The sequence below is a fragment of the Ananas comosus genome, linkage group 9, assembly GCF_001540865.1.
Source record: "Ananas comosus cultivar F153 linkage group 9, ASM154086v1, whole genome shotgun sequence".
Lineage (NCBI taxonomy): Eukaryota > Viridiplantae > Streptophyta > Magnoliopsida > Poales > Bromeliaceae > Ananas > Ananas comosus.
The window spans coordinates 10,523,792-10,548,195 of NC_033629.1; the positions used below are offsets into that span (position 1 = coordinate 10,523,792).

The 24,404-nt window shown below is 33.5% G+C and overlaps 2 protein-coding genes across 3 annotated transcripts; one reads left to right on the forward strand and one right to left on the reverse strand.

Annotated features, from left to right (window-relative positions):
• LOC109715604 (SPX and EXS domain-containing protein 5) lies at window positions 2,533-14,332 on the forward strand. Of its 2 annotated transcripts, XM_020240715.1 has the most exons (15): window positions 2,535-2,779; window positions 4,536-4,671; window positions 4,749-4,867; window positions 5,686-5,724; window positions 5,816-5,908; window positions 6,028-6,144; window positions 6,866-6,961; window positions 9,195-9,308; window positions 10,230-10,283; window positions 10,473-10,520; window positions 11,831-11,981; window positions 12,652-12,817; window positions 12,912-12,981; window positions 13,800-14,048; window positions 14,182-14,332. In XM_020240715.1, exons 2-15 carry the CDS (start codon window positions 4,590-4,592, stop codon window positions 14,200-14,202), a joined length of 1,419 nt encoding a protein of 472 aa, XP_020096304.1. In that variant the 5' UTR covers window positions 2,535-2,779; window positions 4,536-4,589; the 3' UTR covers window positions 14,203-14,332. The 2 variants fall into 2 exon arrangements, with proteins under 2 accessions (XP_020096306.1, XP_020096304.1); XM_020240717.1 differs by lacking the exon at window positions 14,182-14,332 and having other exon boundaries at window positions 2,533-2,779; window positions 12,912-13,011; window positions 13,800-13,938.
• On the reverse strand, window positions 15,965-20,547 carry LOC109715012 (transcription factor bHLH111-like). The gene is made up of 7 exons (XM_020239789.1): window positions 20,119-20,547; window positions 18,636-19,329; window positions 18,369-18,491; window positions 18,035-18,106; window positions 17,839-17,904; window positions 17,397-17,435; window positions 15,965-16,284 (listed from the first exon to the last, which is right to left on the reverse strand). The coding sequence occupies exons 1-7, from the start codon at window positions 20,445-20,447 to the stop codon at window positions 16,111-16,113; spliced, it is 1,497 nt and encodes a 498-aa protein (XP_020095378.1). The 5' UTR covers window positions 20,448-20,547; the 3' UTR covers window positions 15,965-16,110.

Here is a 24,404-nt window from a genome sequence, read left to right on the forward strand (position 1 = left end):
CATTTGTTTGAAGTGTATTATATATTAACCAACATTAATTATTAAAGTAAAAGTCTTTTCACCATTACATCAAATTATAGATAATTAGTATTTACAACAAATAATAAAAAAATAACAGCGATACCCAATAATAGGATAACATATTTCACAGATACCGACCGTCGCTAGAGCAAGTAGCAAAGGGCTTAGTGGTTGGTACTCGAGACCCGAGTTCGAATCCTAGTTGATTCACATTTCCAGCTAAGTTTATTTCTAAATGAAATAAACGAAGCGGATAGCATGCTACCTATCTCAAAAAAAAAAAAAAAAAACATATTTCACAGATATAAGAAGACGTGACTAGTATTAATGATTATATTCCTCTTATGTTAAATCCTATAATCTTTTTTAGTACATAGAGAAAATGAATGGGCATATTGGTTTCAGAGGCTTATTTTGCATTTAACCTCTTCATAAATTTTTTCACAAATAATCCGGTAAATTTATAATTGTAAAATTGATCCTATTTCTACTACGCAGAAAATCTAATAATAGGACAAAAAAAGCCTAAATATACTTTACAAAACCTAAGTCAAAAAAAGAAGAAGAAAATCTAATAATGGGACAAAAAAAAGCCTAAATAGATCCTTAATTCATGTACCTCCACATTAGCGAATAATGTTTTTTGGGTTCCATTATGGACCGGGCCGAGCCACCAATAAGCAGATATTCAATGTATTCAATTTTCTTCTCTTCATTTATTCAACATTTCATGAATACTTGTTTCTAATTATTTATAAAAAAATAAATCTGAATGCTCTTTTACTAAAGTTCAAAAATACTGCATATTAAATATAAAAATATGTAAATATCGTTCTCTAACAGTTTAAATTTTTAGAATACAACGGTTATTTCACACGGTATCAGAATAGGAGATACTGAATTCGAGTTATGTCAGGCTCCTAACATTATTAATTTTCTCCCATTAAATTCAAGTCTACATTATAGGCCTTGGAAAAAAGTCTCTAGCTCAGACGTGAGGGGGAGGGTTACATTTAAGCTTTCAGAATACAATGGTTGTTTCACACTGTATTTTGAGATTAATAAATTTAAGAATATTTCCAAATATTTGATGAATTATTTTTAAAATTTCAATTTTACTCTCCATTAAGCTAAAAACTTAATAAACTTAACATCACTTTTAATATTTTTTAAATACTACAAATATTAAGGTGTTTGGTTCAGGGTGTGTTTGGTTCCACGTAAAGCCGTGGAAAAAAAAATTTCGGGAAAAAAAATATTTTACGTCGTTTATGTTTGATGTGTAGGAAAAGAAAAGTAATTTTCCACGACGATTGTTTGGTTGAAAGGAAAAAAAAAGTTATAAATAAAAATTATTATATATATTTTTTATTTTACATTTTTTATATTATTAATATATAATTTTTATCATATTATATATATTAGTATTATAGTTTATATTTATAAATAAAATATATTTAAAATATATTATACAATAATTAAATATATAATATAATATATAATAGTATATATTTAATACTATAAAATAAATTACTGGATATAAAATATTATATAATAAATATATTTATAAATAAAATATTATTTTTAAAATATGTTAAATATAAATATATATTTATATATTCTATATATATACATAAAAAAAAAAAAAAAGTTGGGGGAGAAAGTCCACCGCACCCTACACCATAGACCTCTGCTCTCTCGCACGGTCGCACGAGTGGGGTAAGCCTAACGTGATGCGGCGTGCTTGTGAACCCGCCCCTCCAACATTGCCCAAATGTTCCAGGCGAAATGAAATTCCGTTCATCATAATTTTTGTCTAAAAAATTTCTTGTTCCTCCGAAGATTTTTTTATACGCGACAAACCAAACGCTTGAAATTATACTTTTTCATTGAAAATTTATTTCTTCGGGGCGATTTTAAAAAGACCGCAAACAACCTCTCAGCGTAAAATAAAACAATAAATTTATTTTCGGTATGAACATATATTTTTTTCGGCTTGTTTCGTTACGTAAAAAACTATTTTTTTCAATCGAATTTGAAAATAATGAAGCTTTTATTTTTCTATTTTGCGATTCAAAAACAATGAAGACTCAAGCTTCCGTAATTTTTCATAATCATTTTTTCAACGCAAAACATTAAACAAATATATTTTTTTTCTTTCAATCAGACAAATATTAATGCAAATTTTTTTTTCCCTATAAATCAAATAATACAAAACGTACTTTTTTTAGCCAAATATTTTTTTATAATTTTTTTTTTTTAACAATTATACATTGAACCAAACGGGCTCTAAACTAGAAACTTAATAAACTTATCATCAGAAAGATAATTTTCATAAATTTAATATTTTTTAAATACTACTAATAATAATAGTAATAAAATAAAATATTAAATGCTACTAATAATAATAATAGTAATAAAATAAACCATTTTTTGTTATTTTATATATATATATATATATAAATTTAATAAAATAACCCATTCGTCGTTATTTTCCGTGCGTTGCACATTTTTGAACGGGCACTCGGTAGTCAATTCCTTCGCCCCCCTTCGCCTACCTCTCTCTCTCTGTCTATCTCTCTCTCTCTCAGATCTCGCGTCGCCCCAAGCCCTAACCCTAACCCTAGCGACCCCCGAGGGGAAGGGGGATCGGGATACGAGGCCTCCGGTGGCGTTGGAGGTGGCAGATCCGGCGACCGGCGGGGGCACGCGCCGCGGCGACGGTCCGTGGGCGTGTTCGTTCACGGATCCATAACCGGTGAGCTCGATATCGTCCTCTCTCTCCCTCTCTCTCTCTCTAATGCGATTTGGGAATGCCTCAAGTAGTAATGCGGTGAATCGAGGTCGGTATGCAATAACAATTGCTAATACTGGATTAGATTCGGCGAATTGTGAGTACAGTTTTCTGGTTCGAGGTGAGTATGCATTGACGATTGTTAATACTAGATTAGATTCGAGAATTGTAGTTAGTTTTTTGAATCGAGGCGATTATTACCAACAATTGCCAATACTATGTTAGATTCAACGAGTTATGATTATAGTTTTTTCTGAATCGAGGCGAGTATGTAACAGCAAGTGCTAATACTAGATTAGATTCGGTGAGTTGTGAGAGTAGTTCTCTTTGTTTCTTAGTTTAGCATTATTGTTTCTTTAGGTCGTGCTATATTTTGGGGACGAATTGTGGCGGATATCTTTTTTAATGCCTGGTTAACCTGCTAGTTTGGGATAACGGAGAGGGAAAAAAAAATCTTTTTTGCATTTGGTTTTGCATGGATAGCTAAAGTGATGGGGATAAGTATGATGACTTGGGGGTGTAATTGAGGTTAAAGTGGGATATAATGCTAATTTTGGGATCGTTCCAAACTTGATCCCTGAATTTTTGCCCAAATTCTAATAAATTCTTTTTCAATTGTAACAATTTAGTACCTTGAGTTTGTTCTTTGTAGCAAGTAAGTTCCTTTAGTCTACCTTTTGAAAATATGTTACTGCCGCGCCAACATTAGACTTTCTTTTGAGAAAATTGAAATTTTGAGGTGAAACAAATTGAAATTTTGAGGTGAAATTGAAAGTGAAGACAATCTTTGGGGATGAAATTGAAATTGACATTAAACTTTAGAGATGAAATTGAAACTATAAGGATAAAAGTGAAATGAGGGAAACTTTTGTGACTAAATTTTTACATTATACTTTGAGGATGGAATTGAATTCCAGCTCAATCTTCAAGGACTAACTTTTTTTCTCTTTGGGGTATGAGTAGTTGCAGTAGTATCAGTGTTCTAAAAAGTGCTGCATTATATGAGTAGTATCAGATGTAAGCCTTTTTATTTTGATCGCTATAGTTTAATCCTTGGAATACTTTTCTTACATAAGTTACCCATTACTTTGATATGTATAATGAGTATTGCGCATAAGTTTTCACTTATCTATCAATTATGTGTGACTATTATGCGTTTATTATGTGAAAGTTTGGTCTTTCTGTATATGTCTCCTTATTATTGATTAAGAGTCATGTTTATATATTATTAAAATTATCTAAATTGCTAATAGTTTTATGGCTAAATCACATATATGCCAGCAAGTGCGTCCGCATACCACGTATGTGCTTAATTGCCTGCAGACTGCTGAATGTTCTTTAGAACATTGGAGTATGAAAATATTTCTCTACAACACAGCCAAATGGTATTTGGATCTCTAAATTATTTTCAAATTTAATTTTCTTTGAATAGGATAACTCACTTCTCAAGGGGAACCAAATATCTTGCTAATTGGAACTATAAAGATTTGACAATAGTAGAAATCAAACTTGTTGGTTGTAATTACATGCTAATATTCCAACACACATAAATTGTGACCAAAAGTTGCTTTGGCATCCAAACAGGCCGTAGTTCACATGTTACTCTAGAATAATTGAACCTGACCAGAATAGCTATTTCTCCAATTTTTGTTATAATCTTTTTTTTCCACAAAATTGATTGTGCTTACCAGCTAACAGCTCCATGTCCTATTTCATGCAGCACCTCGTAGATGGTGACGAAACTCATCTTTTATGCTGAATCCTAGCTTTACCTATGTTTGGAGTACCTGTAGTGGTTCCTAATAGTAGTCCTGTTATTCGACGTGCTGGTAGCAAAGCTGTTATTTCTGATTACGGTATATGATTTGGATCAGCTTAAGATTCTTTTAAATTTTGCTTGTAAGCATGGTACACTAACTAATTGAATATCTAGGTTCTAGTGAATCTGGAATTGCAAACGAAGAAAGCTTCTTGTTTCCATTGGAGGTAAATGAAATGAAGGGTGCAAGTGTTGCAATAATGCCTTCACCAGTATTCTTATGGCGATTCAAGGTTATTATGTCTTACTTGACTCATTGTTTCTTTTTCCGAATTTTTGCCATTCCTTCTGAAGCTATGTGCTGGGAATCGATATTTCATTCATGTTGTGTTCAGAATGGAATTTACTTGTTGTCTGTCAGGCCAAATTCCTTTTACATGTAGAAACCGTTTCATATCTGCAAAATCAGCAGCATATTGTGGTTATTGTGGAGGGTTTTTTTATTGACTGCTTTCCTTCTCTTTTGCCAAATAAAATCCTGAACTTGTATTCAAGGTTAAAAAGTTGACTTACATGAATGTGAGCATTTCTGGAGAATTTTGAGCTTTAGACAGTATATCAGATGCGAGGATATCTTACCTGTGGAGGGCTTGTTAATATGTTGATAATAGTAGCCTTATGCTCAGATTGTTCTGCAGCTTCCTTCAATGGGTCATTTATTTATCATGTACTCACTAGCAAGCACTGGAAATAACTAAATACCTTAACAACCTTATCTGCAGTCTGATAGCAAAAGAATATAATTCCATCTGACGTTCTATTCCTGATCTTTATCAATCTGTGGCTGCTTTTTTAACAGACGATCTTAAAACATTTAAAGAACTTCTCAATCAATAATTTGAATTAATTTTGAGAAGGGTATTTATATTCTATTTTTTATCTAATCCCCAATTGTCTATCCTCTATTAATCTCCTGGTTCTGTAGCGCATTGAGTGGTCTATGCTATCCTATCTCTACCATTCTCTTGCTTTGCAGGAGTAAATTTTGGGTGTTGATTTTGCTGCACTAACAAATTAAACCCTCTGGTGTTAACTGATATGCATATTTCAGGTATTATTGTTCCTCTTATGGGGTATCTGCTGTTGCAAGGTTAGCTTAATTGTAAATTCACAAGTTTTGGGAATCCTAATTAAGACAAAGAAATCCTCTTGTAATTTTGGTTATGCTTTTCTATTTGCAGATTAGTTGGGACTCTGTTATGAGAATGAGCGCAAATCTTCGAGATTTATTTCTTTACGAGGCTTTCTTGTACTATAATCCTCTTCTTCTTGTGGTGAGTATTGCCATAAATTCTCTTCCTATAGTTTCAAGATATCATTATGGATTTGTCTTCATGCAAGTTGAGCCTTTGAGGCCCTTAATCTTTAATGAGACTTTATTTTGACATATCAGACATTGACGGTTTGGCTTTGGGGAATTAATCTATGGGTTTTCTCACAATCATCGGTAAACTATGCAAAAGTATTTGATCTTGCCCAAAATCATCTAACACACCGTGAAATATGGAAGGTATGTCTATAAATTTTGTATGATGATTTGTTCAGATTTTATCAATCTTTTCAGAAGCAGACCAAATTATGTTCATTGAAGTTGCTGTAGAATGCTTCACATTGTCGTTAAATTATGCTATAGGGTTTATGCATAAAATTATTCGATGCAAACTAATCTCCCATCCATGATTAGATCATCCAGAATTTATGTGTTAACTTCTTAACCAAACTAAGAAAATTTAGTTTTGTCCTGAGTAAAATGTTAGGGTTTAGCTGGAGTAATTTAAAGATACAATCCACAATCAGCACACTACAGAAGGTGGCCCTGTGTGCTCTTTTTGAAACCAGAATGAAACCAATATTGCATCCCTCGGTGATAATATGCCCTCATAGAATATATAAAATGCTTTGGAATTGTATTCTTTTTTCTGGATGGACTTTACGTTTCTTTGGTTGCTTTTACTATTTTGCTGATGCCTTTTTGCTTTGTTTTTCTATATTTAATTGTATTCTACTTCTGCTGCACTTTCTAAAATCTGGAAGTCAGCATGTTTCCCAGTTGGTTTTTTATATGAAACAGATGGGATTTTACATTGTTTTTCTCCAGTTCCATATGTATTCTACATCCTCTTAGACTAAAAAATTGACCTTTCTGAATCAATTTCTATGTATTCTTCCCATTTTAATTTAGATTGGCACTTTGATAATTCTGTGTTTTATGCATTGTGATCCTTTGGCAGTGTGCTACTTGGATGACCATTGTTGTCCCCACTAGTATGACAGCGTACCTTTACCTCTACTCACATGGAGAAGTAACACTTGCAGCGTCACAACCAGTGTAATATCAGTTTCTCCTTAAGTAATTATTAATGGTCGTTTATCCTGCATTTAATGCGTTGTAGAGAAAATTCTTTCTGTATGTTTCCCCATTTGGTTCTCTTTCCTCCTTCAATGAGTTTACTATTTCAACTTGATATTAGCATATTTAAATGCAAATACATATTTTTCTGTGAATTAGTCTAGTTTTGGTATAACTTCACTGCCATCCTTCAACAGAAACCATCCGTAGCATTTTCTGTATAATGTTCAGACTTGAGAAATTGGTATCCCATCACTTTCCCGACTGTAAATTTGAGGACAAAATTAAATTGGAAAAATAAAGTTAAATAAGGATATCGCGTGATGTTGATCTACCAGTATTTCTTTAAGACGGTTGGTTAAAAGAAGAGAAAAAGTAGTAGACTGATAATTCGATTGTAAAGGATGTGTTTTTAGTAAGTTGTTATTTTGTTGTTTCTCTGTAATGCCAATACATGATAATTGGATCTGTATTTTATTTAACCAGTTGACCCACACCCAGTATTTGTATGACATTATATAGTATAGTTTTGTATTTGGATTTGAGTTTAGATAAATAAAAAAAAAAATCTATCATCATTTCTGGGTAAAGATTGTGTATTATGCTGGATTGGACTGATGCCATTTTAATTTAGCATAGTCGTTCATGAGCTCCTATGTAGCCTTTACAATATCATAATCAAGATTCAAGCATCAGTGAACATACTTGTAACTCCTTGCTGCTGTATAATTCTGGTATCATTCTCCTGTTCAATCTTTGACTTCTTTAATGATGTTCTTTATTGGAGAACCATCATTAATAGCTCTTTATTTGCTCAAACTTGCAAGTCACAACTGCAAGTGAAAGGACTTTCCTGAATGCTAGCAGTTCTTCTTTTTTTTTTTTTTTTTTTTTTTGGTCTTTTTGCATTTGATTGGTTCTTTTGACTATCAATTTTTTTTTTTTTTTTTTTTAATTATAATTTGAAGCCCTTCTGAGTTGGATCAGGACTTGTCAAATAATATTATGTATCATGTATGTAAGGTTAGCTTGTAATGTAACGGAGAACCAATAATTTTCAAACTATAATTGGTCAAGATAACTGGGATTTTGTCAAACTTACTTCGATTACTGGGGTTTAAGCTTGTCTTTTATGGTTTGACTTACTGGGTTCATGCGTCATTGGTCTTTGTGAAGATTGTTGTTGGATTTTGTTGGTGTGAACCAAGTCACTTAGCTTAAAGTGGATTGTTTGGAAGTCTTTAATCCACTCACTTCAGCCCAAGTTTAAAATTGTGTAGAAATCCTCTGCGAAGTCTCACTTTTGCCTCTTCTTTTGGGCCTTAATTTCAAATAAAGTGAGACGAAACCTGACATGCTAAAAAGTGCACAATTAAACGGCCTGGTAACTTTGCTCTGTAGTTCTTTGTAAAACGACCTTGGATACCATATTAGCAGTAGAGAAGGAGAGTGCAATGGCGAGGACAGGACAACACTTTAATGGTCAGGGTGAGACACTGGAGTTCATGATGAGGTTACACACTTAGAAAACCAAATTGCCCAAGATAGTTAGTTGGATTGGGTCATTTATTACGCTAAAACTCAATTCCTAGAACTTTTTTTGGTTATGAAGATGGAAAAGTCATCATGGTGAATGTTTAGATTGAAAAGTTTGCTTTTGTACTTCAGATTCCACATGATAAGGTAAAAGACATCCCGAATGCCTTTTTTGGGGCTGCTAAAATTGGAATGCGACAGTTTTGTTTCTAAACAACTAAAAACACCCTTTTTCTGCAACTTATCTGTCTAAAAAGTGAATGCTTTCTCTTTAGTTCTTGCACTCTTGAATTATTCTCCCCTCTTCTAAGGAGACTGTTCCTATGGTTTTATTCTATCTAGGAATCAACTGGTTCACTGTTAGAATGTTGTGTTTTTCAGGTTTAGCATGCTTTTATGTGCTTTCGAGTTGAACAGCAAATGTTAATTATTTAGTGCATGTTGTGGTGATAACTTACTTTGGAGGAAAAATTTTACTTGTTGCCTGGAAGAATTATAGTTTTTCACTCTGAATGTAGTAGTGGTTTTCACCTTATTGCAATGCTGTACCCTAAGAATTGATACTTAGCTTGTAGTTATAAATTGTAAAAACCAAGGAGAACTCATTAATGATGTGTTCATGTGTGTTTCACATATTGCAAACTCTTCTGAGCTTTTTCTTTGACTTTTTGCAGGTTTTTCTATATTGCATTGTTCTGATGCTCCTTATATCTCCATTCGACATTTTTTACTTATCATCACGCTATTACTTGTTAAGGACATTCTGGCGCATAATACTTCCAATACAGGCAAGTTATATAGTTCTTTGAAGAAAGTCCTATATCATGCTTTCTTTTAAAAGCTATTAAGAATAAATTTGTTTAATTCTCTGTTTTAGTTACTGGCACATAATACTTCCAATACAGGGAAGTTACGTAGTTTTTTGAAGAAAGTCCTGTATCATGCTTTCTTTTAAGAGCTATTAAGAATTACTTTGTTTTATTCTCTGTTTTAGTTATGCCTTCGAGATGGAGATAAATACTTACATCGAAATTTCTCTTCTTTCTACCTTCTATCTTGTAACCATGGCTAGAGGCCTTTTTAGAGAGATTGCTTCTAGATTCAGTGAGCCTAATTTGGCCTATCTTCCAACTGTCTTTTATAGGTTTCATGGCAAGTTCCTCTATTTTCTAATTTTTCTTCTTCTGAAGATTGATTTTTGGTCGAAATAGGTTGCTAGAAATTAGAATCCATCTTTTTGAGCCTTCTAATCTTCTAGTTTTGCTCTTGTGGCTTGCTGACCTCGTATTATTATGAAGAGAATTGGAGTTGAAATCTAGTCAACACAATCAAGTCTAGCTATGCGGAAAAAATTATGTTTGTCCTTTTTCCTTTTTCTTGTATGCCATTATGTGAAGAGAGAAGAGAAAAGGGCATTGAGATTTCTTCGTATCGGTCTCTTTTTTTTTTTTTTTAAGGATAAGTGCTTTGTGGGTGTAATGATCTTCGGCCATGTGGTTAAAGGCTCATTTTGTGCTGCTAAAACTAGTGATCGCATTGGCTTGTTGCAATTTTTATTCTTGAAGAGATGGTCTTAAATTTCCGGTGTGTGAAGTGCATTACTTTTGTCAGTGCGCTTGTAAAATTTGTATAATTCTTGAATTTCTGCAGAAGATTATTTCGATAATTTGGTGCTTTTGGTGTTATTCATTTTCTCTTGCTTGATGCAGGCAATTACTTTTTCTGATTTCTTTTTGGCTGATATTATGACGTCAATGTCAAAGGTATATACTCTTTCAGCATTTGTAATTGCAATTTACTCCTTACATTTAAATTTAGAGAGACTATAATGTCCACCTGCAGCAGAAAAACTTAATGCTGCCAAGCAAACCCTCTACATCAACTTTACTGATGTGTTAAAAATGAACTTGTTATGAATACCTTTTTGCTAAGGTTGTATGGTTTCTTATCAGGTGTTCTCAGATTTGGAGCGGTCAGTATGTCGGATGGTTAACCGACAGGTTCGTAACAAATGGTTCTACTGTACTCTTTGCTTTTACATTGGCAAAAGAAAATGTTTGTATCTCCAGACAACTAGTTTTATAGTTATTGTGCTAATGGCTTTCTCTTGATTTGGAAATTTATTGTGCTGATTGCCTCTTTTTCACCTGAATAACCTTTGTTAGATCAGTTTCTGATCAAATACCTCTATCTGCTTTGATTATATTTTCTCTCATGTACGGAATGATCCTCACTATTGAACTAATGGGGGTCGCTGTGTTCTAACTTCTGCGAGACAAACTATAGATCAACATGTAATATGAATTAATTTTTCGTTCAAAATGTAAATTTGATCTTTGCATGGGAACAGAAGAAATTTATCAATAGTCTATTTCATATAATCATGGGTTAAACCATTCTTAATAAGGATGGACAATTCTGCCATGTACAGAAACCTCCTCCCCACACTTTGAGAGGGAACAAAAGAAATTCACCAACAGAATAGAAGAATCAACATAATAATGGGCAGTTATGATTGTTAAGAAAACCTCAACTCACTCCCCACTCCCATCTGTATTTTTATTGCTGCAATGCAAACATTGCTATCTACTTTCAGCTCAACTAATCCCAAGTTTTGGGGATGGCTGTTGACATATCTCATGTCCCTGAACTCCTACCTAGGCCCCTGCTAAAGTTTAAGCAAAAGATGTAGATCCAAAAGGAAGAAGAGAGATCTTTTTCTGCTCGATCTATCTGATGTGCTGGCTTTTTGGATATTAGTTATTTGTTCGATGCTTTTCTACTATATATAAGCCATCTCCTTCCGCCAACTCATTTGCTTGTGCTTTCTGTTTTTAAATCAACTGTATTCCCTAAGATTCGAAGTTTTGAACTTGAGAGAAAGTAAATTGTGTAAGATAAAATTGTGGAAATCATGTGGGCTTTGTTTGCTAAATGATGTTTCGGCCCTAGTAAAGAGTCCACAATACAAGCAGCAGTTAAAGTGGCTACTTCTGGTGGCTGAACATGTCCTGTGTAGGAAATTTTTAAAGTCGTTTGGTTATAAAGCATCAAAAAGCATTTCTAAAGGCTTTAGCGTATGTTACATTTCTTGTCCAATATTATTTTGTTGTGTTGGACTTCAACTTTGTAAATAATTCATTGCCTCCATATTTTCTTTGGTCAGATCTGTGATAAGTTTTCCCGTTATAGTCTGACACCCCAGATAGCGAGCCTTTTGGCTGTTCTGGATTGTCTTTCGTTACTTTATAGGGCTTTTTTTTTTTTCTTTTTTTAAATTACTGATATTCCATTAAATACTCCTTTGTAGGTTGCAACAATTGCTTGGTTTGAGGCAGATTCCATTTGTGGCAGTCATTCTATTGCTATTCCTCTAGTGCTCGTCTTCCCATATCTATGCCGTTTATTCCAATGTCTACGCCAGTACAAGGATACTAAGGAAAAGACCTGCCTGTTCAATGGTACATCTAATTATAGACCGCATTTATGTCTCTTTGGGTAATACTAAATTGTAGTCATTATTTTCTCTGGTCCGCAGAAGTTGGGTTTGTCTAATATTTTTCATTGTTTTGTGATGGTATTGATATATCTAGAACAAAATCAGAGGATGGTATTTAATTAAGTAGTTTTGCAATTTTTGTAGGACAACTGTAGGACAATGTGTGGAACCTACAGCCACTGAATGAATGTCCAGGTTAAAGATTGAAATTGAAACAGTTTTATTTGGTTAGCGGGAACTCGACCTGAAACTGGTCTGTAATGTACTTCCAGCCTTATGCACTAAGATCACAAGATCTGGCTAATAAAAGTCAGCAAGCTCCAAAATTCAGCCAATCCCCAATCTAGATACTAAATTTTACTCATTTTATAGCCCTAACAATGCCAATAAGGAACTGAGTACTACTTTTCTGTTCATATTGTGCAATATATCTCTGTTTAGGATATCTCCATTTGCATATGGAATCAATTTTTCTATGTATATATTATTTTGATCTCTGAAGCAGTACCGACTTTTTGTTCTTTCGATGCAGTTATATCTACCAAACCTTGCTCGCTAAACCTTTGATTAATTTTCATTCTTTGTCCTAATTCTATGTCATAACAACGCTCTTTTCATCGATTGCTGTCCAGCTCTTAAGTACTCGACGGCGGTGCCAGTTATTTTCCTTTCAGCCCTCAAGTACCATGTCTTCCCTGAACAGTGGGTGAACTTCTACCGCCCACTTTGGCTTATTTCTAGTGTTTTAAATTCATTGTACTCATTTTATTGGGATATCACCCGAGACTGGGATTTGAGGTTCGCAAATTCTTTCAAACTTGCTTATTAGTTAGTATTTATTATTTTATTTTATTTTATTCTTGCTAATGGCTTTGTTCCTTTACCTCCCTAGTATTCTTTCTCGAGTCTTCAAGTTCAAGAACCCAAGTCTTATCACAAGCTGTCTATACGGGCGGATATGGGTATAATCCTCACCAAAGCATAAATTGTTGGTAAAAGTGCTTCAGTGCCCCGTAGTCTATATATGTCCCTTATCTTTGAGGATTTTTTTATCAGTATCCCTTAACTTTCACTTTTTAAACTTTGAATGCTTCATGCCTATTTTAGTGAATCTGCCTTTTGATTTAACAGCAATTTTAGTACGTAAACAATAATTGTCTAATGGAATGTTTTGAGATTGTCTTTGATTCCTCAAGGCAAAACCATTGAAAGTTTGAAACAAACGAAAGTGCTTAAATTAAAAAAGAAGTGAGAGTAGAGGAATGCAAATATCTAACAGATAAGGGACCTATATCGAAATGAATTACAGGTGGAGGGTCCATGTGTTTAGGCAGATTACACCATTGGTCACTGAACTTTAATATGAAGTTAACTTTGTTTAGCGAATCATGATATTACAGCAGATTCAGTTGCCACGCCACCTCTTGGAAATGATGTGGTTGCTAATTCAACCACTGTATATTTATTGAAGATATGCATGGTAGTCGATTTTCTATACCTTTGAGATGATGTGGCAAATGAATCAGTTGTGGCATCATTTACCGCATCATCTCCTGGTTGTTGAATCAGCTGCCCTGCCATCCCATTTTTTTGCGGAAATTACACCATTTTTGGTCGAGTGACATGTTTGAAGTAGAAACTGAGGTTCAGAGATCAATAACTTATCTGCAGTACACGATAAGTTTAGTGACCAATGGTCTAATTTAGTCCAATGCGCCACTTTGAGCCATCAAGTTAATAGAATATCACTATACGTATTCTGTTTGTTATTGATTTGCAGATCTATTACTGGGTAATCGGTAGCAACTTGGTTCTCCGGTGCACGTGGACCTACAAACTCTCGGCCCATCTCCGGCACAACTACATCACCGTATTCACAATAATGGCTCTTGAAATAGTGAGGCGGTTTCAATGGATCTTCTTCCGCGTGGAGAACGAATGGAACAAGATGACAAGCAAGCAAAATATCGAGCTCTCCACAGATCTGCCCAAAGAGGAAGACCCTCTACTCAGCTCCGCCAATCATAGCGTATAAAATTCTTTGAAATCTCAAAACTCTCTTCCCTACCCTTATTGATATTATTTGTTGATTTTCCTACATGGTTCTCTCGTTCATTTTGGTGAAGCCCGAGTTTAAAATCTCATTCTTTTATGGATAATAGGTCCACACCCACACCAGGTAGATGCACTTAGCATCTTTTCTACTTGTCGAAGAAGATCAATATGCTTTTACTGTAGCAAATAATTCTTTGTTAACATTCCATAAAAATAAATATCAGTTAAATCTATATTTTAGTATGTTACTTTTATCAACGCTTCTGCTCTCTAACTCATATTTTGATTCCCATTTCGTAAAGAAAATCTCATTCTTCTACATCATGTAGATTTTTATTTTTTTCCCACGTAGTTACACTATTGTTGTAGAATGATTTTTCGATTTGGGTTTAGTTCATTTTGTTGGTGTCAAGCACTGTTTGTTCTAATTTGTGTGGAATTTGCTTACAAAATCATTTTAGCTTTAACGGGAAAATAATCTTGGACGTAGCAAGTAATCTAGCGATGACATTGGGAAAACCAGTTAGGATCAAGGATTATTACTCTATTTAAGTGGAAATTCAATGGACCCAATTGTATAAAGTTTTAAGAAGGAAAACGCTATTGTAAAATTTTTACGGGCATATTCTCTCTCCGAATATCTGAAACTGTAAATTAGGGGTCTTTTTTACATTTGTTTAGATACTTTTATAGCAATTTATTTTTATTAAGACAATGTTGATGTTGAAGATAGAAAAAGAAGTGAGGCCAAATATGTCTCAAAGTATGATATGGGGCCGCAGGTTCTTAGCACAAGTGTCAAAGGATTTTAGCTGGTGCTCCGAGTTCTAAATTCGAAGTCTAGTTATTATATATTTTCAACTTAGTTTAGTTTTAAAAATTAAATCGTATCGGTAGCACACTATTTTTCTCTAGAGGAAGATAATTTCACAGAAGAGTAGTACATATAAAAACATAATGGGCTGTGAGAAATTAGGAGCAATCTCGTGCGCCAAAAATGTAGAAAAATAATGCTATTACAAGTTGGCCTTAATTGTGGAATAATACTTTTACGTTTTGTAGTAGAAACTAGGAAATAATGCTGAGCAAAATATTCTATATGAAATTGATTTTGCCCTACAAAGAGTAAATCTTATCAAAACTTAGCTATGTTATTCAGCGAAATCCCTTCATAGTTGTTATATATAGATATAAATCTAAAAAATAATATTAATTTTAAAAAAACAAAGGCTTTATAATGCCAAAACTTAGCTATGTTATTCTGCGAATTTCTTTGTAGTTCTTATATATGGATTTAAATCTTTAAAATAATGTTAGTACATCTTATACAAAGTCCTATGAGATTTGGAGCATGTGTATAATGGGTAAGAAAAATATATGGGTAATACTATCTTGATATTTGACTTAGTTTCTGTACTTTTTACTTAAGGTTTCGTTTAGGATTACAGAAAAATTATATTATGTGTTGTGAGAAAGTATGATAAAAAATATCTTATTTGTATCTAATATTGTGTTCTACATATCACAATAAGTCGATTACGATATATTTTTTATGATCCATCTTAAAACGCAGAAGTATATTTCTATATGTTTTCGTCCCACTTTACCTTTTAGCGTTAGATGGACCTAATATCAAACATGCCCTAACTCTCACTTATATTGCAATAAGCTGTTTTGTAGGTGAGTAGGTACAACGTTTGTTAATTTCTTCAAAAAGAAAAGTTGAGAGTTTTTATGTTTAGAAACTAAACTGTAACATGCAAAATCAATTTCAAATGATAAAATATCTAAAATAATTTTGCAGTAGCCAACTTGGGATGGTACATAACATACTCATGGAATGTACTCAGATTTTTAATACTTTTAACCACACAAAATAAGGTGCTTAAATGATAAGAATGGCATATTACATTTGTCGAATCTAGTCAAATTCAATCAGTCAATTATAATCAGATTTAATGAATCTATTTTTCAATATCAAGTTCTAATACTTTACTATTACAACCCAGGCCAATTAACTATATGCGATTTAAAGATCATCTATATGAACAGCTCCTGTAAGGTGGAGTCCAGTAATCTGGGCCACTGCTCTCTTTGTAGACTTGAGGAGTGCAAGAAATGGGAACTAAGCAGAGCCCTCTACTCCTTAGGCTGTCAATCTTTATTTCTGCCATTTCCTTCCTTATATCCAACCCTCCCCATGCATTATCCTGAAAAGGGACAAAAAAANGGAAAAAAAAAAACATTAGTGCATTAACTAATTAAGTACCAGAACTTATTTGGACTATGGACTATTTTGATTTTGCTATCCAATATCTCAAAATTTTGATTCTACTATCCGACCTTTTAACTTGTTTAATTTGAGTTAGTCAACCGCAGCTTGACTTCAACATTTGAATGTATCGTTTATTTTTTATAGGTTTATATTGTAGAATCCATTAATTTTTGCAACTATAAATTCAACGAACTAAGTAATTAACTTAAGTTTTAAAGTTAAAGGACTGTTGACCGACTAAAATCAAACAAATTGAAATTTTAGATAGCAAGTAAAATCAAAGATTGAAATGTTGGATAGCCGATTCAAAATTGTCCATAGTTCATATATGTTATGTACGTTTATACCATTAATTACCTAGAAGGGAATGATAGAAGTACCGATTAAATTATATGAAATAATCGTTGTTTTTTAAAAACTTAAACAAACAGAAAATCGTGTTTTTAATATTTATAATCAACACGGTCCATCACATCTGGAGTCGGCATTTTTCGATAAGCCCAAAACATGGGCTTGAATTAAATAGGAAAAAATTAAATAAACGTGGGCTTGAATTAAGTGGGGAGGAAACTAAATAATACTAGAAACTTGATAACATTTGAGTGAAGACATTTTGTACGTACCATTTTAAATTATATGAAGTAATTGCTATTCTCGGAAAGCTTAAGTTACTAGAAAATAAGATTTTTGTTATATTCAACACTTAAGTATCCAAAGAGTTTCTGGCCTAGCTAGTTTTTAAAACAACTTTTCTACTTCAAAAATTATTGGCTAAACAATCCCTTTACCTTCTCCATAAGTTGCTACGAACTTTAGGTATGTAAAAGTAGGAGGTTGAATTTAAAGCTTCTGTTTACATTACTAGAAGAAATTAAACTAGGATTTGGATAAAACAACTTCATTGGTACCTTTTTAGTAATTTTACTTCATTGAAACTTCTGCATAAGCTCTAATTTGCTGCTTAATTTTGTTTTATTTTACTTTTTTAATGCCTGTTTTCGGAGAGAGGTCAAAATAATTGATGCTGCAGGGTCAAGAGTAGTGTACCTTGGTAGGGCTTGGCTTCATGTATGGGTCACTTAATAACTGCATGGATATAATTAACCACAAGAGTTCAAATTAGTCATATATATCTCACAAGAAAAAGCACCAATTAGTTGATCATTAAATTAGAGATAATGATCAGCTGAGCTGAATCAGGCTCTCCATTGAGACAAAACTTAATTATTATATATTCCCACAACACAACTTTCTTTTCTAATTAGTGGCACCTCACTCAAAGCTTGTTCCATCCATGCATGCATGAAAGATTATTTTATTTCAAGAACTTATAGTGCATAATACTAATATTTCAAGGGATAATATCACACCAATAATTGGCAAAAGTATATGAGAATAATAATCATGGTCATTAATTACATGGAAAATAATATGTATAGCTAGAAGTGGAAGCCCTTAATATATTGGTGCTATATTTATATATACATACCTGTACTTGCTCATGCAAGAATTTGATATACTTTATTGCCTCAAGTAGTACTGATGCTGTATCAGTCTGTAATAATATGATTGTTTAAACATAAGAGAAAGTAGAGAAGTTTAACTTGAAAACATTGCTATATATCCTTTTTAATTCGAAATGAAAACATAATGTTTGCTTAATTACAACTAAGTATAGTGCTTACCTTTCCAAAAGGTGACACAATTTGCTGTAATGCAGTAATTTTATCTGTTAGCTTGACTTTGGGCACCTGCAACTGTTTCCTCAAGAGAGAGAGAGAGAGAGAGAGAGAGAGAGAGAGAGAGAGAGAGAGTTCCATCAAAGTTGAACGCATGTACATATTTTGATTCAAAATGCACTTAAACTAAATTTTCCAACCTATTTGAAAATAAAAATCTGACTAGCTAGTACTTTTCGAATCACCAGTGAATTAAGCAAGTTAGAAACAAAAGTTAATAGAAGCTATATATAGATATATATATATATAGATATGTTCCTATATAGGTTAAACCAATTACCTTGAGAGATGTTGCGGTCGGGCTCTCGCTTTTAATCTTCTTGGCAAGTGTTTCTGAACTATCTTCTGACCGTTTCTTCTTCCCGTCACTCGTCGTCCTGCTGCCCCTATTATTCACCCTTGTCTACGTACACGAACACAACAATGCTTTATTCATTTAGCCATTACATTATCCTTACTACGAAGAATATAGCGAATGCGGTGTATGAGATAGTATATATGCAAGAGGTACAATTTTCCTTAATTTGGTAGAGTTATATTTGCTCACCGATGAAGTTTCTAATCCTTGTTTCTTCTTCTCAAATGGATCTGATATTTTCCCATAGGGATTACTCGGGCCTCTTAGTTCGACCTCCGGTTTGCTTAAACACCCACTAAAAGATATAAAATCCGACAAACTCCTCGTGTTCGACCACGGGATATCGGTCATTAATCCACTACAAAGCTTGTTATTGAGTCCTAGAATTGAATTGTTGAGACCAATTTGGTATCCAAACTCTTGATGATGGCTATCTTCTTTGTAACTCGTGCTTCCGTCGATCATTCCATTGCAAGAATCCAATTGCGAATGAGGAATAACCTCGTGCTCGATGTGAGAAATACTTGGTGCCAAGTATTGAGAATGAACTGAAGGATTATCCATAGAAACTTCGCACGAAGGTGGCGCGATTCGATGATCGATTTGAGGGTCGGGAGGAGCTATAGACCAATTGATAACCAAGTTCGATAAGTTGGTCATCCGCTCGGGCTCAAGCATGGTTCCGTCGTAGCTTCTCATAAGCTCTTTTTGCAAGGTGTTGAGAGATGGTGCATTTGTATTGAACTCCCAGGTGCTGTCCATTTTCTTCAAGTAATCGTAGGCCGGGTCGAACATCTCCGATGATAAGCTTTTGGAACTAAGGTTTTCAAGGAAATTCTCTCCACCATGGGTGTTCTGCATGTTCATACTACTTCCAGCATTTCTGAAAAAAGAAAAAAAAAAAAAGAAACATGCTTAAAAGCTACTTTTTTAAAATATAAATTTAACTTTATCATCAACTAAAAGTGATTCAAATTTATATCCAAATACAATCTATGAAATGTTCCATCATCTAACAATATTTTTAATGATAATAAACAAACAAAGGAGAAAAATTTATGGCTAGCCAGTTAACCTATATCTTTATGAGCATTCAATATATCAATAAAAACCTAGTTGCATCACTGCTTATTATGGTTTCAATAGGGACCATGCACTCAAGTGTTTATGGTGCATTTAAAAACCAAAGTTTCACGAATTAATAATCTCCCTTTTTGAAATTTCTAGCACAATTAAGTCCTCCAAATTAAGTATTAATTTGAAGCACTAACATTAAAGCTATTAGATATATATAACTTTTTCTCTTTTTCAATCTCTTTCCATTAGTTTGCTAAAAACTATATATGATCTAGTGCTGCAATATCCTTAGATATACACCAAAACCCTAGCCAACCTAACATATATATAACTCATACCGACCGTCTCTAGCACAAGTGGCTAAGAACTTGATGGTTGGTACCCGAGATCCCAAGTTCGAATTCTAATTGCTTCACATTTCTAACTATATTTATTTATAAATAAAATAAATGAAGCGGGCAACGTACTGCTTATCTCTCTCTCAAAAAAAAACATATATATATAACTCATAACCATGATCTGTAAACTTAATTATAATATACTCGCAAGAGATCTTCTTCTTTTTTTTGTTTTTCCTTTTGAGGATTATACTCACAAGAGAACTTGGTTCCACAAGTGGGACTCTCCGGCCTCGCTGGACAACTTGAGAGGCCCCTGCGATGCCATGTCGATGCCGACGTGTCCGCAGGGGTTGCCGTGGCGATGATCCGGGCGGTGCAGTAGTTGTTGCCATGATGATGATGATGATGACGACGACGACCTATTGTTATTCATGGTGGTGTTGCTACATGAGGAGAGGGAGGAGGAGGAGGAGGAGGAGTTCCCATGCATATCCCACCAACTACTACTAATGTTGTTGTTGGTTCCTCTACTAGATGAGATTAATGTAACTGAGGAAGAAGCCTCTGAGTTCTCTTGAGCCATGTAGTAATAGTTGCAGTAGTAGTAGCGAATCGTTTTATTTGCATGCGTACGTGTCGCACGTGTATGAGTGTACGTAGTGGGAGTGAGTATATTGCTTTGGTTTCTCATGAGTATTGGTGGTGGCCGTGGTGGTGGTGGTGGTATAGTATTAGTAGTGGTTGTGATGTAGTGCTGTATATGGATCTGGGTCGGTGGAGATTTCGTTCCAATTCGTTCCAAATAGAATAGTAAATGAGAGCCAAAAATAAGAAAAAAAGAGAAAAAATCTATTTTGAATTCGCTCCGATCCGCTAAGAAATGGAGCGGGACGTAGGATCTTTTTCTAATTCCTTTGATCCAACCTGATCCATAAAATGTCCGCTTCCGTCCTGACTTTTGTCTCCAATAGAACGGTAAGTAAGAATAGAGAATAGTATAAAATTTAATTCGCTCTGAATTCGTACAAAAATTCATTCACCAAAAGAAAAATGCCAACGAGGTGTGGGACCCCTTCCGCCCCAGGATCAGCCCCCTTTGCATCCCTGTTGTGGGGTGCTTTTAAGTAGGAGAGGTGCACACGTCAGCATGACATCAGAAAGTAGCCGTTTATGTTTTTGGAGTTGAAAAAGTTTTGAATTGTGGAAGAGAACATTAATTAAGTCATTGTGTTTCTTTTCCACTAAGGGATGTGCAGTGGGGCAATTATTCTAGGGTTGATTTGGGTCCTTGTATGAGGGGGGAGTATGGTGGATTATTGGTGGTGGTGGTGGTGGTGTCTCTCTCTCTCTTTCTCTCTCTCTCTCTCTCTAGGTTTAATATATATGTTCATACAATATCATTGTATCTTACAATTCTTAATTTATAACCAAATTATTTGGTAAAGAGAATAATTGCAAGGACAACACCATCCTTTCAAGTTAAAATGCTTTCAATATATCATGTTTTGTGCTTACTCCCAAAATAGAAAATCTGGAAGTAAATATAGTTGTTTATTTTCGTCAAATATGAGTTAGCTATTTGAACTTCCTATAACTGAATTCAATAATTTTACGTTATTATTTACCTGATGGCTACATGGCCTCAAATTTGTCTTATAACCAATGATGAAACCACCTAAATATAAAGTAGATTAGTTAAGTTTATAAATTACGAAATTTGCTTTTCGGAAAGTTCGAATAGCATAAATCATATTTAACAATGTCGATCGTCTATTCGAGTGCTTTTATCATTGACACTAATGTGAAAGTAAATGATCCTACTTACTTCTAGCAATTGTATTTTGGCCTATCTCAAAATTATTATGTGCTTTGCACGTCTATATGATACAGTGATTGAAATCGAGAATGTTGATGTTGACAAAACTTGAATTCAACATACAACCCATTATTTGCCAAAATTTTATTAGGCAGATGTATAAGAGCCAATTTCTTTTTTTTATGTAAGTTTGATCACTTTTTTTTTCATTACTAAAAACTCAAAAAGATTTCTAACTTCTGGGATATTTATATATAATTTTACGATATACATCTCAACAGTAGATGATCAAGTAGCATTGCGCATTGTATTAAAAGTTTAATAAAAGCTAGTAGGAGTTGAGGATACAAGATGTCCAATTAATAGTTCTACTTTTGAAGCTTACTAAGCCGTAATTCGGTAAAGTGGAGCCTAAATCATCATTTTTATACTACAGAAGGCAAAAAATAAAAAAATAAAAAAAATCTAAAAGTACTTTCAGTCATTTCGTTTTTTACACGTTCTTCTCTGATAGAGTTGCAATCGTAATTTTTAAGTATTGGAGGAGAAAAAATTGTAAGTGCTTTATTACGAAACTAGATCTAAAAGGGCTATAGCTAGTAGCCCCTTTTATATACTTTTATTCTCCTGCTAACTTCTTATATTTAGGTTAATGAGTTTTCTATCACTAATTGGTTAAGTAATTTAATTTGGACCATTGTGGGTCCTAGTTGTTTAGTGCATGCTTTCTCCCTTGAAAAGAAATAAAAGTTTTGTTAATTAATTAATTCTTCATTGGAAACCAAAGATGATACCATAGGGTATTAGTGTACTTGTATATATATTAACACTATAACAAAAACGGTCTATAACGACACTTTGAAATATAGGTACATGTCAAAAAAGTGCTGCTAGCTAAAATTACCGACACTTTTAAAAAGTGTTACTATCTGTGGGGTCGCTAGGTATATAGTGACAGTTAAAGAGTGTCGCTATAATCTAAAAGAGTGCTGCTAATTTACCAACACTTATTTAAGCATTTAGCAACCGCCGAAACTCTATCTCGTTAGCTGCGGTAGCGGAGGAGGACGACAGGAAAGGCTCTTCGTCTAGAATTTCAGTGGATTGAGTGAAGAGAGAAGAAAAGATGGTAATTAATTTTTTTTTTTCTTTTCTGTTTGTAATCGGGCCAAATGGACTGGGTGTGGTGGGTTGAGTAGAGTAATCTTTTATTTTTGATTGGATTGGGTTTTATATTTAGGCATTAATAGATATTTTTTAAAGTTTTAGAATAAATGGGACACTTACTCAAAAGTGTGAGTAAGTGTCTCAAATATGTGTCCCTATAATCTAATTCTGTTGTAGTGTAATGGGTTTATGAAAACCCTAACCCTAATCATTACCTGCGCCTTTTTGGCATAGGGTATTAGCGCAACTTTCCAAAATATCATTAATGTTGGTGTCTCATAGTTTAAAATATTTTGGTTAGGGGTAGTGCTTATATATATATAAAATTGTAAAATATACATCTCAACAGAAGACATATAGATAATATTTTTTAATTAATTAGTGCATGTAGCTTTTAAATATGTATAAGGACATCAAAATACATGGATAATTTTTTATGGACTGTTTTTTCCCCCTCCAAAAGGACCGAAATTCATTAATACCTAATATATTCCAAAAAATATTTTTTTAGCTTTTATTTTTTTTTTTATGTTCATCTAAACAAGAGGATCTAGTGTTAAACAAAATGTGGATCCAAACACAACTTTAAAAAGTAGATCAAAATTTAGAGGGGGACATCTATCTATACCTCTATACCTATACATGAATTCTTATGCCTAAATCCTATTTGGATGTATCTCCTTAATTTGAGGGAGGTGTAAGGATCGAGGTGGGGGCCCTAAGTCATTTTTTCTCTTCTCTAAAAAATTATATTTATTTTATTTTTTCAAATGACTCTTTATTTTTCGTTTCATTTACTTATATTTACTTTTTTTTTTTAAGTAGCTTTTGGGCTACCATTTATGAGAAAATATGTAATATTTTCAATAAAATATACTTATATTCTTCTTTTTTTTATGTTTCATATTTGTTTATTTATTCTATACATTTTTACTAAAAATTTATATCCGCCGCATCGCATGGGTTGCTACACTAGTTATGCATAATAAATGCAAAATTTTGGACCTCGATCTCTGAGGAGACCTACAAAAGGAACAAAGATAAAAAAGGGTGGCAAGGACAAGGTTGGTGTTGGTGGTGTAGGTGGGCTTGAGGTTTCAAGCGTGCAATTGATTTCTTTTCGTGTGTGAGGCTTCTCCCACAAACTAATGGAATAGTAGCCTAGGAATAACAATAACAATACAATAATAATAATAATAATAATAATAATAATAACAACAACAATGACAAGACCAAGCCATTGGTATCGTCAGTGGAGTTCGAGTTCTGATGGGGGGACTCTGGACCAGATTATAGGGACCAAAATCGTGATTCTTAAAAAAGAAAATAAAATAATGATAACATCCATAATAATAATGTAATGATTCGATCTGACTCCCACCACACTTCCAATCACCCGTACATAGATAGACCAAAATTACTAAGTGGCATAAAAATCTAGAGATAGTTTATACGGGTTCAAATTAAGTTGCTCCCGTCAAACTTGTGGTGATCACCCATGCATAGACCGAAATTATTTTGTGTAAAATCAATTATTATTACTACTGAGAATTATTA

Bases quoted from the DNA above. Each gene is read 5' to 3' on its own strand.
- LOC109715604 (XM_020240715.1), top strand. From the start codon at position 4,590: ATGTTTGGAGTACCTGTAGTGGTTCCTAATAGTAGTCCTGTTATTCGA. The intron at 9,309-10,229 runs GCAAGTTATATA...TGCTTGATGCAG, and splicing joins GCATAATACTTCCAATACAG to GCAATTACTTTTTCTGATTT. The intron at 10,284-10,472 runs GTATATACTCTT...GTTTCTTATCAG, and splicing joins TTATGACGTCAATGTCAAAG to GTGTTCTCAGATTTGGAGCG.
- LOC109715012 (XM_020239789.1), bottom strand. From the start codon at position 20,447: ATGGCTCAAGAGAACTCAGAGGCTTCTTCCTCAGTTACATTAATCTCA. The intron at 17,905-18,034 runs GTAAGCACTATA...ATATTATTACAG, and splicing joins TTGTGTCACCTTTTGGAAAG to ACTGATACAGCATCAGTACT. The intron at 17,436-17,838 runs GTATGTATATAT...ATATCCATGCAG, and splicing joins TCTTGCATGAGCAAGTACAG to TTATTAAGTGACCCATACAT.